The sequence below is a fragment of the Oncorhynchus mykiss genome, chromosome 28 (genome assembly GCF_057628025.1).
Source record: "Oncorhynchus mykiss isolate SJ-2025 chromosome 28, ASM5762802v1, whole genome shotgun sequence".
NCBI lineage: Eukaryota > Metazoa > Chordata > Actinopteri > Salmoniformes > Salmonidae > Oncorhynchus > Oncorhynchus mykiss.
In genome coordinates, this window is record NC_143049.1 from 31659442 (window position 1) to 31676789 (window position 17348).

General features: G+C 45.6%; 1 protein-coding gene across 25 annotated transcripts in view; it reads left to right on the forward strand.

Moving 5' to 3' along the window:
* LOC110508931 (CMP-N-acetylneuraminate-beta-1,4-galactoside alpha-2,3-sialyltransferase) overlaps positions 1–17348 on the forward strand; it is a 78901-nt gene that overhangs the window by 23867 nt on the left and 37686 nt on the right. For 9 of the 25 annotated variants that reach the window (XR_016492747.1, XR_016492748.1, XM_021589849.3 and 6 more), the window contains 5 exons: positions 6280–6333; positions 6817–6864; positions 8634–8676; positions 11282–11374; positions 16039–16133. Coding sequence is in view for 23 of the 25 variants with exons in the window: in XM_021589849.3 (XP_021445524.2) it covers positions 6280–6333; positions 6817–6864; positions 8634–8676; positions 11282–11374; positions 16039–16133 (333 nt within the window). In the remaining 2 variants the exon portion in view is untranslated. The remainder of the gene's footprint in view (positions 1–6279; positions 6334–6816; positions 6865–8633; positions 8677–11281; positions 11375–16038; positions 16134–17348) is intronic. The other 16 variants (XM_090225061.1, XM_021589852.3, XM_090225062.1 and 13 more) reach the window with 3 other exon arrangements.

Genomic DNA, 17348 nt, shown 5'->3' on the forward strand with positions numbered 1-17348 from the left:
ATAGTCTGAGAGAGGCTGGACTGAGGGCTTGTAGGCCTGTTGTAAGGCAGGTCCTCACCAGACATCACCGGCAACGACGTCTCCTATCGGCACAAACCCACCGTCGCTGGACCAGACAGGCCTGGCAAAAAGTGCTCTTCACTGACGAGTCGCGGTTTTGTCTCACCAGGGGTGATGGTCGGATTCGCGTTTATCGTCGAAGGAATGAGCCTGTACTCTGGAGCGGGTTCGAGGTGGAGGGTCCTTCATGATCTGGGGCTGTGTGTCACAGCATCATCGGACTGAGCTTGTTGTCATTGCAGGCAATCTCAACGCTGTGCGTTACAGGGAAGACCTCCTCCCTCATGTGGTACCCTTCCTGCAGGCTCATCCTGACATGACCCTCCAGCTTGAAAATGCCACCAGCCATACTGCTCGTTCTGTGCGTGATTTCCTGCAAGACAGGAATGTCAGTGTTCTACCATGGCCAGCGACGAGCCCGGATCTCAATCCCATTGAGCACGTCTGGGACCTATTGGATCGGAGGGTGAGGGCTAGGGCCATTCCCCCCAGAAATGTCTGGGAACTTGCAGGTGCTTGGTGGAAGAGTGCGGCAACGTCTCACAGCAAGAACAGGCAAATCTGGTGCAGTTCATGAGGAGGAGATGCACTGCAATACTTAATGCAGCTGGTGGCCACACCAGATACTTACTTTTGACCCCCCCTCTTTGTTCAGGGACACATTATTCCATATCTGTTAGACATAAACTGAACAAGTTCCATAGACGTGGCTCAGTTGTTGATTCTTATGTTCATAGAAATATTTACACATGTTAAGTTTGCTGAAAAGAAACGCAGTTGACAGTGAGAGGACTTTTCTCTTTTTCTTTTTTGAGTTTATATATAGATGTGTGTTTTCACTTTGTCATTATGGGTTATTGTGTACACATGGGTGAGATTTTATTTTTTATTTTTTTTAAATCCATTTTGAATTAAGATTGTAACACAATAAAATGTGGAATAAGTCAAGGGGTATGAATACTTCCTGAAAGCACTGTATATAGTCCAAACGGCAGTCATGTTTGACAGATATGAATGATCCTACATTATATATATTAATGTCTAAAGGCTTGATTTTGTCATACGAGGCACTGTTCGCTCAGATAGGACAAAGTCCAGTGCCTGTTGCACACCACAACACCACACACCGCAATCTGAGCGGAGGCAGTCAACATTTTAAAACTTTTGAACCATAAACGTAATTTTTTTAACCTGGACTTTTTTTGGAGGTAATTTTATGAGGCATGTCTTACCGTGTTCCGACCATAGGAATGTTACATGTCTTACCGTGTTCCGACCATAGGAATGTTACATGTCTTACCGTGTTCCGACCATAGGAATGTTAAGGGGATTATTTCATAACCTCTTCCTCTTATGCCATTGAAACCAGTATTTATCTCATGTTCTCAACTTTCTTTCCAACGACACAATCCCTGTCATTAACATCCCATGCTAGTTGTATAATTTACGCTAATTTGCGCTTCTAGATCACACTGCCATGTGATCATTGTTGCTCTTATTATGTTAAGAAATTAGTTAATTTATTCACATTTTAAGCTTAAAGTTCTGATCTGTTGCTTCAGCCTCATTGCTTTTAAAAGTTATTTTTGAAAGTGGTTGCATTAACTTGATCTGTTGTCCCACAACTTACCCAAAGACCTTTGTTTTTTCTCACACAGAACGACAAGCTGACTAATAGAATGGGTTAACTTTTGTACTATGGGGATAGTAGATTGACAGGCTAGTTATTTTGCTGTTCAATACTGATCTTGTTGGCTGACGAAAAGTAAACGTGGACAGTTCTTCAATATGCGCCTCGGAACTTGATAAGGACGCGCACAGTCACGTCCCCGTCTGTCTCCACTAGTAGCCCCCGTCAGACCTGTGACGACTGACACACAGTCACGTCCCCGTCTGTCTCCACTAGTAGCCCCCGTCAGACCTGTGACGACTGACGCACAGTCGCGTCCCCGTCTGTCTCCACTAGTAGCCCCCGTCAGACCTGTGACGACTGACGCACAGTCGCGTCCCCGTCTGTCTCCACTAGTAGCCCCCGTCAGACCTGTGACGTGACGACTGACGCACAGTCGCGTCCCCGTCTGTCTCCACTAGTAGCCCCCGTCAGACCTGTGACGACTGACGCACAGTCGCGTCCCCGTCTGTCTCCACTAGTAGCCCCCGTCAGACCTGTGACGACTGACGCACAGTCGCGTCCCCGTCTGTCTCCACTAGTAGCCCCCGTCAGACCTGTGATGACTGACGCACAGTCGCGTCCCCGTCTGTCTCCACTAGTAGCCCCCGTCAGACCTGTGATGACTGACGCACAGTCACGTCCCCGTCTGTCTCCACAAGTAGCCCCCGTCAGACCTGTGATGACTGACGCACAGTCGCGTCCCCGTCTGTCTCCACTAGTAGCCCCCGTCAGACCTGTGATGACTGACGCACAGTCGCGTCCCCGTCTGTCTCCACTAGTAGCCCCCGTCAGACCTGTGATGACTGACGCACAGTCACGTCCCCGTCTGTCTCCACAAGTAGCCCCCGTCAGACCTGTGACGTGACGACTGACGCACAGTCGCGTCCCCGTCTGTCTCCACTAGTAGCCCCCGTCAGACCTGTGATGACTGACGCACAGTCACGTCCCCGTCTGTCTCCACTAGTAGCCCCCGTCAGACCTGTGATGACTGACGCACAGTCGCGTCCCCGTCTGTCTCCACTAGTAGCCCCCGTCAGACCTGTGATGACTGACGCACAGTCGCGTCCCCGTCTGTCTCCACTAATAGTCCCCGTCAGACCTGTGACGACTGACGCACAGTCGCGTCCCCGTCTGTCTCCACTAGTAGCCCCCGTCAGACCTGTGACGACTGACGCACAGTCGCGTCCCCGTCTGTCTCCACTAGTAGCCCCCGTCAGACCTGTGACGACTGACGCACAGTCGCGTCCCCGTCTGTCTCCACTAGTAGCCCCCGTCAGACCTGTGATGACTGACGCACAGTCGCGTCCCCGTCTGTCTCCACTAGTAGCCCCCGTCAGACCTGTGATGACTGACGCACAGTCACGTCCCCGTCTGTCTCCACTAGTAGCCCCCGTCAGACCTGTGATGACTGACGCACAGTCACGTCCCCGTCTGTCTCCACTAGTAGCCCCCGTCAGACCTGTGATGACTGACGCACAGTCGCGTCCCCGTCTGTCTCCACTAGTAGCCCCCGTCAGACCTGTGATGACTGACGCACAGTCGCGTCCCCGTCTGTCTCCACTAATAGTCCCCGTCAGACCTGTGACGACTGACGCACAGTCGCGTCCCCGTCTGTCTCCACTAGTAGCCCCCGTCAGACCTGTGACGACTGACGCACAGTCGCGTCCCCGTCTGTCTCCACTAGTAGCCCCCGTCAGACCTGTGACGACTGACGCACAGTCGCGTCCCCGTCTGTCTCCACTAGTAGCCCCCGTCAGACCTGTGATGACTGACGCACAGTCGCGTCCCCGTCTGTCTCCACTAGTAGCCCCCGTCAGACCTGTGATGACTGACGCACAGTCGCGTCCCCGTCTGTCTCCACTAGTAGCCCCCGTCAGACCTATGATGACTGACTATGAGAAGGACGTGGTTACGTAAAGTACATTGGCTAATAAGTTTTGAGATATCTGAGAGAGCCATGTGAGTGAGAGGTGCTACGGAGCAGGCAGCTGGGAGAAGGGAATTATAATTACTATATTCAGCCCAAGGGCACAATGGCCACTTTGGCCGCAAGACATGAGGGGATTCGACGGCCATGGCGAGGTAATGAGCGTGGTCGGTGCGGCTAAATTGTAGAGGCCCCCATCTTGGTGGTATAGACATTTTTGCGTTTTTAAGCTAATTTCCTGCAATTCTATGCATTTTGCCATGGCTAATGCCGTGTTCTTCTGCTCAAACATAGTAACAAAATCAAAACTGCTGAATTGTTTTTGGAATTTTCAATTCTTCCTGACTGTTTAGCTTTTATTTTGTAGTATTTATTTTTCTTCTCAAAGATGTTATTATTTAATATTGGTCCGTTATGTTTCTACTCCCTTTATCTGGTTTTAGTTGTTTTAAGTCGACACGAGAATTTTCCATTCTGAATTTTTATTTTATTTTTATACAATAATAATATACACTATATACACAAGTATGTAGACACCCCTTCAAAATAGTGGATTCGGCTATAAAATCGAGCACACAGCCGTGCATTCTCCACAGAGCTCCGTGAATTTCAACGTGGCACCGTCATAGGATGCCACCTTTCCAACAAGTCTGTTTGTTAAATGTCTGCCTTGCTAGAGCTGCCACAGTCAACTGTAAGTGCTGTTATTGTGAAGTGGAAATGTCTAGGAACAACAACTGCTTAGCCGTGAAGTGGTAAGCAACACAAGCTCACAGAATGGGACCGCCGAGTGCTGAAGTGTGTACCGCTTAAAACTAGTTTTGTCCTCAGTTGCCACACTCCCTACCGAATTCCAAACTGCTTTTGGACGCAACGTTAGCACATGAACTGTTCGTTGGGCGCTTCATGAAATGGGTTTCCATGGCCTCGCAGCCTCGCACAAGCTTAAGATTACAATTCGCAATGCCAAGCGTCGGCTGGAGTGGTGGAAAGCTCGCATCCATTGGACTCTGGGGGCAGTGGAAACGTGTTCTCAGGAGTAATGAATCACACTTCACCATCAGGCAGTCCAACAGACAAATCGGGGTTTGGCAGTTGCCAAGAGAACGCTACCTGACCGAATGCATAGTGCCAACTGTAAAGTTTGGTGGAGGGGAAATGATGGCCCTGGGCTGTTTTTTATGGTTCGGGCTAGGCCCCTTAGTCCCAGTGAAGGGAAATCTTACCGATACAGCATACAATGACATTCTAGACTATTCTGTGTTTCCAACCGTTTGGAGAAGTTCCTGTTTCAGCATGACAATGCCCCCGTTCACAAAGCAAGGTCCATACAGAAATGGTTTGTTGATCGGTGTGGAAGAACATGACTGGCCTGCACAGAGCCCTGACCTCAACCCCATCGAACACCTTTGGGATGAATTGGAATGCTGACTGCGAGCCAGGCCTAATCGCTCAACGTCAGTGCCTGACCTCACTTATGCACTTGTGGCTGGAAGTAAGTCCCCTCAGTAATGTTCCAACATCTAGTGGAAAGAGTGGAGGCTGTTATAGCAGCAAAGGGGGGACCAACTCCATATTAATGCCCATGATTTTGGAATAAATGTTCGACAAGCAGGTGTCCATATACTTTTGGTTATGTAGTGGATAGGTATATTTTTTTCACACAGTTTGGACTTATGTGGCCCGACAGGATTTCAAACTGCTATGTTTGGTGCATCACTCTCTTGTGGTAGACTGTCTACTGTGATGATGCCTTACCCATGACTTTGGTTTTAATTTGGGCAAGGCAGCAAGCACGCTAGGCTATACAATTAGATAACTTCCTAATTGAGTATTTAATGTGTTAACGCCGATAATTTTTAAGTTTGATAAAATGGCAGTTTTAGTGCAGTCTCCACCTAAATAAAAGGATAGTACCAAACAACCCAGTGTTTGCCGGCCTAGAACCCCTTTGCCCCCTGCTCTGCTTTCATGTTCACACAGACTGCAGTATGTCTTCCTTCTCATTGTTCAGCAGAGGCCTATTGGTTGGGTTTAATCATCAGCAGTTAGATAAAAGAACACGACAGCTGTCCTCTGCTTATTTTGATTGAGGAACATGTTGTTGCTTTTGAAGACCTGGGATGGTTCTGTTTGAACTTGAGCTTTCGTTATGCAAGAGTTCACTTTTTTTTAAATCTCTTTGAAATTAAAAAGACAAATATGTTAAGGAAATGTGGATCTGTTGCCAACTGGTAAAGATAACAAACAACATTTGTGAACGGAGCAGGGGGATTCACAGGTCAGGGTGGGTCTGCAGTGCCTTACCCGCCCGATGGGCAACAGTTGCATTTATGAGTCCAGCATTCTGTAATGGGCCAGTTCAACCTGCCTAAAAGTCTAATAGATTGTAGGAGTAGCCGCCTCTATCTTGAAAATACTTTGTTTGGCAAAGAAACAATACGGTCAATAAGATGCGTCTCTGTTAAAGAGTTTTCTATCTGACTGTCTGTTTGTGCTGGTTTGTCCTTGTCTGCTCTACCTGACTCCCGGGCCTATTCTTCCTGTCCAGCCCTCTCGGTCTCAGTTGCTGAGCGGACACTGTCTCATCTGACGTCCTCTCTAACCCTTCTGTTTGCAGAGATTGATTCGGAGTCCACTCTCATAGTCCCAACTAAAGGTCAAAGCACCACAGGTAGACTGAGGCGCTAGCCCCCTTTACATTGAGTGGTGGTGGGAAAGTGGTGCAACCTGGCTGCTTAGGGGCTCACTTTGGAATAACAACTTTCCACTACTTTCCACTAACAACAAAAGCCTTGCATTTGATCCTCTCCTCTTGTTTTCTGACCAGAATTTACTCATTCACTCATTTACTCATGTGGTCTTTGCTGGTACCTTTCAGAAACCACAACCACAAATACTAAAATAATCGTAAATGTGCATTTCGTAGATGATTACCAGCACAGTGGGTAGGCATCTTGATTTGGGGGATCCAGACTCTTGGTTTTTAATGGAACCTTGGGCTACTAACGTCACTAACCTCTTCCTCATTGGCCTCTGTGGTATTAGGGATTTGTGTCTTGTGCACATTTCCTGCCTTAACCTATCGGGCTGCGGACACTGGTTGCTGTGGTTAACCCCACCGGACCGGGCCTAACTGACCCTTTTTGTGTTTCAGAGTTGGAAGTGGACGTTGCTCTCACCGTGGGACAAATAGTAGGCTCAGGTACAAACCTTCCCCCTCGCTCTTTAATAATACAGCTCCATGTTCCTCCTGGAACACATCACACCCCACCGGCCAGGTTGGGGGGTTCCTCATCTAGAAGATGTTCATGCTTAATCCTACACTATTTTGTTTCTTGCAGAGAGAGCTTCTCTGCGGTCGACATCATCCCAATTACAAGTTATGTTTTCAAAGGTTAAAGGTGTAATTTATGATGACACTATCAGTAAATCGGATCTTTGACAGATGGCAAGTGCTACAGGGTGCAACTGTTTTTGAAATGTGTCCCATTGGCATGGTGAGAGAAATGAGTGTGACTGGCAAATGTGACTCTGTTTCTCGTCAACCTTTTGAACCAAGTCAACAACCACACACCCCCCAGTCAGACACCGGACGGCACTGGTGTCCGTGGGATTTCAGTTGGTTTGATAATCCCAATGTGAATGGAGCAAATAAAGCACAGCTGAATCATTCATGTCACTCCATTGAATGATGCAACAGCTCCCTCTGTTGTTGAGCATAGAACAGCAGCTCTATATCAGCCTTTTAAAAAGGAGCATCAAGTTAAAGGTTAAGCAGGGACAAAGAGTCTAAAGGGTGTCTGGTACTAGGTGGTTTCAGTGGCCGAGGTTTATGATACAGGCAGGGTCCTGCTGCTTCCTCTGCTCAGCTCCGGCTACGACGCGCTTCCTTCCACACACGATACACACTCATAGCTGCTGCATTAAAACCCATGGCCCATCTTTCAAGGCAGCCTCCTCCTCTTCTCTCCTCTAGCATCCCTCTGAAGGCACAGTGCAACCACAGGAGTGCTGAGAACTGTTTCCCTTTCTCCCCCTTTGCTTATTGTGTTATTTTGATGAGGGGTCATTTATGTAATTGCTGTCCTTACATGTTTACTCAGTCACAGATATGCAGTATTTACTGGCTTCATCAGAAGATGCTGTTCAGTTATGAGTGATGGTGACGGTCTGGATAATTGCAGGCTGTAGTAGCTAGTAGAGATTCACTAGTAACACGTGTTCACTGTGTTTCACAGATCAATGGAAATTGTTCAGTAGTAGTAGGTTCCAGAGACCTGGGGCATTGTGTTGACCTAACACTTTCATAGAATGATATATGAACTAAGTCAGCATGCCTCGTAGTCTATTGGAGTCATGCCGAAACACATCCAGGTCACAATGATGGATACGTGTGTACACCAACGGACTGAAGTGGAATTCAAATAACTGTCTTGTGGAGTTGATTTCCCTGTTGAAGGACACTAAGCTGTTAACCGTTTTCTCTTGTCCAAGCAGAAAAAAACAGGTAGATCTTTTTAAAGACGTTAGGCTTTCGCTTCTTTCCCCTTCGCTACTAAAAAAGCCTAAATACCGATGAGGCTGGAAACGGCACCTATGGACCAACCCCACACGGTCCTCCTCCATAGGTGAACCACAACTGCTGTTTTTAACTTATCATTTGGACTTGAGACACGGTGGAATGTTTTGGCTTTCCCTAACCCCCGCTTGTTTGACCGGCTGCGAAGATCTCTAACCTGCTTTCAACAGAGTGTTTTACTTTGGTTTCTTTTCTTTATGAAAATCCACAGGCTGTTTACTTGGCGAGAGACATACAACTATGGCTACGACGCTGATAGTTGACTATGAGATGAGGATGGATGATCACTCTGTCTTCGTCAATGGGATGAGTCTTGGTTCACAAGCCATTTTGAATCCTGTTTGTTCATTTCCGTTTTCTTACCCCATTTCTGTCTCTTTCTTTCTTTATAGTGTATGATAAGCAGGGCTTTCTGCTGAAGCTGGATGCAAAGTTGTAAGTAAAATTACATTTTGTAAAGTAAAATGTCATTTTAAACCCAAAGGGAAACATCTTTCATCTCCAATTGATAGTTGTAGCAGATGCTAAATATGCTAATTTAGCAGATGCATATGCTAGTTGTCTGATCTTAATGGGCTAAATTCAGTTTTAACAAATCAGAAACTGAACTGGAACTAGTTGCCTGAATATTAGTATTGTGGCCTATTAATCTCATTTGCATCGCTAGTTAATTCAAATAAACATAATTAATTTGAATTATTTTTGCCAACTTTACACCAAGCAATTATGCTGGGTCGAATTATTATAACCACTCATCAATCCCTATATGACTAATAAATGTTGATGTGTGTTTAGATAAATAGGTGTTGGTATGGCTTATATGCAAACTTGAGTAATTGTATTTTGTTGGCATGTGTTGATGCTCCCACTTTAAACTTAAATTCTCATCACCCCTCCACCATGAGTATTCAAATTTACAGAAGTGAATACATTGTAGACCGATTACAGCTGTGAGTCTTTCTGGGTAAGTTTCTAAGGGCTATCTGCACCTGGATTGTGCAAATATAAATATATATATATATATATATACATACATACAGTTTATTGAACTAGGCGAATCAGTTAAGAACAAATTCTTATTTACAATGACGGCCTAGTTCAGGGGCAGAACGACAGATTTTTACCTTGTCAGCTCGGGGATTCGATCTAGCAACCTTTCGGTTACCCTCCCAACGCTCTAACCACTAGGCTACCTGCCGCCCATTTATTATTTTCAAAATTCTTCAAGCCCTGTCAATCTGGTCGTTGATCATTGCCAGACCACAAATTCAGGTCTTGCCATAGATTTATGTAAACCGTAACTCGGCCACTCAGGAACATTTACTGTCTTTTTTTGGTAAGCAACTCCGGTATAGATTTAGCCTTGTGTTTTAGGTTATTGTCCTGCTGAAAGGTGAATTCATCTCCCAGTGTCTGGTGGAAAGCCGACTGAACCAGGTTTTTCTCTGGGATTTTGCCCGTGCTTAGCTCCATTCCGTTTTATTTTTATCCTGAAAAATTCCCCAGTCCATTACAATCATACCCATAACATGATGCAGCCACCACTATGCTTGAAATATGGAGAGTGGTACTCGGTAATGTGTTGTATTAGATTTGCCACAAACAACTTTTTGCCCAGAATAAAAAGTGTTCATTGCTTTGCCATTATTTTTGCTGTATTAATTGAATGCCTTGTTTCAAACAGGATGCATGTTTTGGATTTTTTAAAATTCTGTACAGACTTACTTATTTTCCCTCTCTGTCAATTAGGTTTGTATTGTGGAGTATCTACAATGTTGTTGATCCATCCTCTGTTTTCTCCTATCACAGCCATTAAACTCTAACTATTTTAAAGTCACCATTGACCTCATTGTGAAATCCCTTGAGCGGTTTCCTTCCTCTCTGGCAACTGACTTCGGAAGGAAGCCTGTATCTTTGTAGTGACTGGGTGTATTGATACAACATCCAAAGTGTAATTAATAACTTCACCATGCTCAAAGGAATATTCAATGTCAGCTTTTTATTTTTACCAATAGGTGGCATTGGAAAACCTCCTTGGTCTTTGTGGTTGAAAATGTGTTTGAAATTCACTGCTCGACTGACGGACCTTACAGATAATTGTATGTGTGGGGTACATGAGGTAGTCATTCAAAAATCATGTTAAACACTATTACACACAGTGACTCCATGCAACTTATTATGTGACTTAACGACATTTTTACTCCTGAACTTTATTTTGGCTTGCCATAACAAAAGGGTTGAATACTTATTGGCTCGAGACATTTCAGCTTTTCATTTTTAATTCATTTGTAAAAATTCTAAAAACATAATTCGACTTTGACATTATGGGTAATTGTGTGTAGGCCAGTGGTAAAGCATCAACATTGAATCTATTTTAAATTCAGGCTGTAACACAACAACATGGAAAAAGTAAAGGGATGTGAATCCTTTCTGAAGACACTCTCTATAGGCACAACTTCAGGAGAGGGTTTAAATGCTGGTTCTCATCATCTGGACCTGCTATTACAACTGCCTACAGCAGTGGTCACCAACTGATCACTTCCTCTGACCTAGCAAAGATGGCCCGTTAGCAAAGAGACTCCAGCCCAGTCCAATCCAGCTGTAGCCTGTCCATGGGCACGCACCCCCTTCACCCTGCCATGCCCCCATCTCATCAACACTCCCTATGTGTGACGGATAGGCCTCCCATAGTACAGCCCCCCCCTGTTTATTTGAACTAGTCCCGTGCCATATAGCAGTTAATTCATGAGCATGATAGTAATGAGGAGGAGGTCAAATGGGCTGCTGGATGGAGTGTTAGAACGTGACCTCTCTCGTCCTACATTACCTCTAAATAGGATAGGACAGGCATGGGATGGGCTGAAGGGAACATGTTGATTTTATTTTCTCCTCTCCACATCATCTCAAACTATTTTTAGTTATTTCTTCCTGGGAGATCTTTGTCTAAATTGGATTGTGTGGAAGTGCAGTGTTATCTGGTCATGTTGTTCTCAGTCTCATCTAATAACCTTTTGTCCTTCCCTCTTGGTGACATTTGCAGGTCAGCAGAATTGGCGTACAAGTATGGCAACCTCAGCGAAGGAGTGTGCAAGCCAGGCTACGCAGCTGCCAAGATGACTGCCATCTATCCAAAGTGAGAAACTCTCTCCAGGGTTTGATTAGAGTCCTTGGGTGCATGTTGAATCTTAAGAGGATTCCTCTCCTTGTCTCCATTCCTTTGTACTTTGCACTGCTGAAAAAAACTGGTCAGGTGAAGCCAAATGTTTTATATCAGTTTAGTGCCATTGAAGGAGAGGAGTTCAGGAGAGGCAGCAACTCTAAGCTATTGAGATGCACCCCTAGAGACGTTATGACATTACTCCAGCCAGCATGGCGTACGGGGATCAACTCAGGAATAAAAGCCCCCACATTCCCACACAATCTTTTTAGTCATTAATTTATATCCTCACTACACACACTATACCAGGATCAACTACATTCAGCCGTGGGCAGATTGTCAGGGGGCTGGAACATAATTACAAATCGTTTGTAGACTGCAAATTGACCGCAAGAATCCCAAATGGATATAATATTTGACTAAAATGTAATTTCAGGCCTTGCTTACATTTGTATACGATCACAGATATCTCTCTATTATGCGTGGGAATACTCGGGGACAAATAGAATCGGGCTGCCAGCTGAGGAACCTTGCACTATGCCATGTCCTCGTCAGCTTTCCGAACACAAAAGCATCTCTGTTGGGAGAGCGTAGCCCTGTCCTACCCCATTTGAAGTGGATGCCAGAGCCTTTTGTCTGAGGGGCAATGACTTCCTGTCCAGGAGGGCATGACTCATCAGATCTTCCTTCATGGAACACTCAACGGCCCTCCATGATGTCACTGGGCCTTTGATGCCATCCCAAAACCGTCTCCTCTCCAGCCATGGGTCATTGTCTCATGAGTGCTTAGCAGGTCTGGCTAGTAAAGGGGCATGTTGAACATAGCAGAACAATGGGCCAGGGCATTTTTCCTCAGCTGCCCCTAAATGTGGAAGATGGCGACTCCATCTTAACATAATGTACGATGATGCTGTGATGATGCATACATCGTTTTCAAAAAGACAGCTAGTAGTTGCACAAAATGCTTCAATTGGGTTAGACAGTTTTGAATAACGAAGAAGACCAGCAATGACAGGATATTTCTTGTATTTTGTGTTATTTGTATGGTTAACTATGACTCATACGGAAACCAAAAGGGGTCATCATGGTATGTTACACAAATAGTCTTAGGCCTTTTCTCTGGAGTCAGATAGTAATCCTAACTTTGGGCGAGCTACGTTGCGGCGCTGCTAAATTACAGCAGTCGTTAAAGAAGAAGCCCTACGGTTTTCAGGCCCGTCCAACTACGAGGCTGTGTGTTAACAATGTCTCCCAACGACTTCCTCTAATCAGCCACACGTGTCGGTTCAAAGTTCCCTACAAACAGCCCCCGCCGGGACAGCATTGATTATTACCACATTCACATCAGTAACACAATTCAGTTAGTACAATTAATGACTTATAGTGACAAAGTTGTGTGTCTGTTAGATGTCCTGTTAGAGTTTGAGTGCCATGTGTGAAAAAGCTAAATGTCTGGTTCGTTCATGCATGACATGTGCAACCACAGATTCTAAATAAGCAAATGGCTACCTCTTCTTGGCCACTTCCCTGTCAGGCCACTTACATAGATGAGTGGCATCCCCAGCTCTGTATGCCACATCTAAATCCATTTTTTGGTCTCACTCTCATGACCAAATAAGTTGATGATTCATTTAAAAACGTTACCTACTTTTTCTTCTTGGCAAACTGAATTTCACATTAATTATTTAATCTGTAGTAGAAACAAAGTATATACACTGACAGTTGTTAACTTGACCAGATAAACCCCACCCCCTCAACCTCCATCCTCCTTGTTTGTTCTCTTCCAAAAGGCCCTGCCCCACGGAATACAATATTTTCAACACCTCCCCTCACGCCAAACTGTTTGTATTGGAGCCCTAAATCAAGTGTTGGCGGTGAACTTGAGCGGAGCGGTTATCAAAATATGGCCCCCAGTGAGAGGAAATGAGCACAATGTGCCCTGGCCTCAAGTTTTGGGAGCCCTCTCTCTCTTTAAGACAAGCAGACCAGATCCCTGTCTGTCCATGGACGAGGAGACTCTTGACTGTCCCAGTTATTTATACCGCGGCTGGGCCCCTGTAGCCACATGTTGATGAATTGCGGTTTGTTTTGGCAAGGGTCTACTTCTCTGTCAGGTGATGTGAGGAGAGAGATCGAGAGAGATGGAGAGTCAGACATGACTGACTTTTTATTTTATTTTCTCCCTTCTGACACTGGTACAACTTGTGTCTCAAGTGCAATTAAGGAGTTTGGGGGAAGTGTAACATTTTGGGAAGTTGAAAAGCGGCTCTTCTTGTTAAACATGTTTGGTCATTGATTTCAGACACGCTTAGTAGGAAGTGAAGTCTGGTAATCTGATAGCGGACTCGGATTCCTTTGGTGTTAGCCTTCTTCCGCTTGACTTGTCACACTTAACTGGCGGCAGGTAGCCTAGCGGTTAAGATCATTGGGGCAGAGAACTAAATGTTGCGGGTTCAAATCCCCTAGCAGACTAAGTGAAAAATATGTCAATGTGCTCTTGAGCAAGGCACTTAACCCTAATTGCTCCTGTAAATTGCTCGGGATAAGAGTGTTTGCTAAATTACTAAACTGTAAACTGTGGGCAGCCATAACTAGAGGTTGGTTAAAATGGCCCATGGCTGTAAACACAGCCCCACTAGGGGTTAGTTAAGCCACTCTGAGTTCTTCCTTCAGATGTGGAGGACATGTTGTGGTTTGCGCCCTAGACCTGTGAGTTGTAGAGAATGTCTTGTTATTGTCAGTTTAAACTGAGAAGCTACCGGTGTTGTATAGACATATAATTAGGATCTCTTGTGGAGCGTTAAGTTTTCATGTGAGGCCAAATGAATTGTTCTTATTAGGAAGGTAAGTACTTAAAATGGGGTTATCATGTAATTAATATTGCATTTCATACAACATTTTCTGACTAGAATCTCCAAAATGTAAACAACATTTTACCAAACTCACTTAAAAAAAAAAAAATGGCTACTAATCATACAAATAATTTCTCCGCTAGAATAGTGTCTGACATGAACCATCCTAGGACCAGTAATGTCCTTGTTATCCCCCTCTGTTTAAATGCCAGTCTGCGAGCTTGTTGTGAAAACCTTCACTGCAAGCTGTAAAAGTGGAGCATTGGAGCTGCAGGCTTGTTAAACGGCAACCCCTGTGCTCTCCCCAGCGAGACAGCAGGTCATAAAAACAGACATCCATCGTCCGGCCACACTTCCAGAAGCAGCACGTACAGCCCAGGTCCGAGGGGCCTGACCAGGGGAGGTGGCTACTTCTGAGAGGGCTTTATCAAAGGGGGGTCGTCACAGCCAGGGGCCGGGGGTGGAAATGCTTAAATGTGCCGTGTACCCTTAACAGTCACAGCTTCTTTGAGTATGCCAAACGCAATTTTTATTTGAAGCCTCCGAGGGCAGGGGAAGTGGGTTTGTAATGTCATGGCACATTTTCCTGGAGTCTAAAAATGTTTTAAAATCTTCAAAGGATGATTTTTGTTGTTTGCTTTGTTTCTGTACATCAAACCCCAGTCTGTATACCTGTAACTAACTAGGTTGGTGTGGGAATACTTTTCTAGTGCGCCAACTGTTTCTGCACAGATTACCAATCAACACTGCCCTCTTGAGTAAAACGGCCCCTTCCTCGAAACAGCCAGGCCCCAAATCATCTGGGACAGAAAAACACTGACATCAATACATCGTCAGGACACGTATACCCAAACTATGCGTCAAGAATGATTTAGACCTTTTCCTGGGAAAAAAAACTTTGTCAATGAGGGTACATGCAGGAGGCTTGTTCTCTTTCTCCCCTGTGTTATGTCTTTTCCTCCCTTGAGCCAGCCCGTTTTGCTCTCTGTGTGTGCAGGATTGGTTTGGGGAACGGGGCGAAGCGGAAAAGTGGGATGACGTTGTTAGATTGATGAGTGGAACAAGCGTCTCCTCTTACGGTCCAGTGTCTTTAACTCCTGGCAGGACATTCACACCAGAGCCCTAGGGGTCACGGCAGAGATGAGTGGGGGCCACTTCCTTCTCGGGGAGAACGAGAGAAGAAACGCTTTTAGAAAAAAACTAGTGTCCTGCGAGACATTGTGGTGTACCCCCAGACACATGTTCTCTGCTTGATCCCTCACTCACTCACCCCTGCATGGGTGTTCAGGTTAACTCCGTTGCTCATTGACGAGTGTCAATCTAACTTGATTAACACGGCACGTTATCTGTGGTGGACCTCTCGCGGCACGTTATCTGTGGTGGACCTCTCGCGGCACGTTATCTGTGGTGGACCTCTCGCGGCACGTTATTTGCGGTGGACCTCTCGCGGCACGTTATCTGCGGTGGACCTCTCGCGGCACGTTATCTGCGGTGGACCTCTCGCGGCACGTTATCTGCGGTGGACCTCTCGCGGCACGTTATCTGCGGTGGACCTCTAGCGGCACGTTATCTGCGGTGGACCTCTCGCGGCACGTTATCTGGAATAGGACAAGGGTTTGGCTGGCTTTTGAACTATGCATCTGGAAATGAGAGGGTGCAACTAAGTCAACACAACACAAAAGTAGGCCTATTTTGTTTAACTTTAGTCCTCCTGGACCTGCACATGGTTGAACAGACAAATCCTGTAAAATATAATCTCTCCCGTTCTTCTCTCTGCTGTTCTCACAGGTTCATGAAGCCAGCTCCCATGTTTCTCGACCGGAACTTCAAGCGTCTGGCCAAAGTCAGCAGTTACTTACCTCCATTTGGATTCAAAACACAAGGTAAGACACATTGCGTGTCTAATGTGCACAAATTGGATTATGCCCCCTTGAGCAAGGCACTTAACCCTAATTTATCCTGTAAATCACTATGCCCCCATCCATGTATCTCATTGATGTCAATGGATGTGACATTAACTCGTCATGGTGGTTTTGGAACTGTGTATGGATGGTGGTTTGAGCTGGATAGGTAAGCTAAAGAGAAGAGGGTGCCAGGGCTCTACCATCCTTATCACCATGCGTCAGTTAGCACATCTTTACTCTTGGTGATAGAGCTGGCAGAACAGCCCTCCTGGCATACTTGGTCTAATTCTGCTCCTGTCATGCACTCTGATGTCTCTACACACTGCCTCTGACTGTGCCATTACCTGGGGTGGGGGGCAGGGTAGAGGGTGAGAATGGGATGCATTAATAGTACAGGACATTTCTTGCTACGGCAACATCTGGATAGCAAGACAGCACTTTTCAGTTTCTCTGAACTTCTACAAACTTCTATGGCATTTTCCAACTTCAACACCCATTCTAAATGTATGGCAAAATGCATTAAACTATAAAGCTACTTAACATAATAAGAATTTATCAGACGCTCTTATCCAGAGTGACTTACAGAGCAATTAGGGTTAAGTGCCTTGCTCAAGGGCACATTGACAGATGTTTCAGCTAGTTGGCTCGGGGATTCGAACCAACACCCTTCCGGTTTCTTGCCCGACACTCTTAACCGCTAGGCTACCTACCGTTCTTTCCTCGACTGTGAAGTAGTCATGTCTCAATATGGGGTTAGGTAGCTCACTGACAGCCAAAAGACTGACAAGAATCTATGCATTTCATGAATCAAACTTCAGCACATCTGAATTGGGAAGATGAGGTTAAAAGGCTGTGGCCTGAGTGCATCCTCTCGCATATTTTCCAATACTTATGAACGAAGTGAGCGTAAAGGTACACTGAGTGTTACCTACTCCACAAAGGATTCCAAATTAGAATCCCTACAAAATGTTAAACATTTTATTTTAGCTTTTGTTGCTGCCAAGCTGCCATGGAGGTTTACCTGAAACACAGTCTTGTTCGCTAGACTTTATGCAGGTGAAAGCCCCTCCATCATGCTATAAGCCAGCATGGGGAGCATTTTTTAAAGAGACCTTTTTTACTACCTAAAGCAAGGGGTTCCTAACCACCCCCCCCCCCCAGGGACCCCAATTTCAAGACCCCCACATTTCAGGT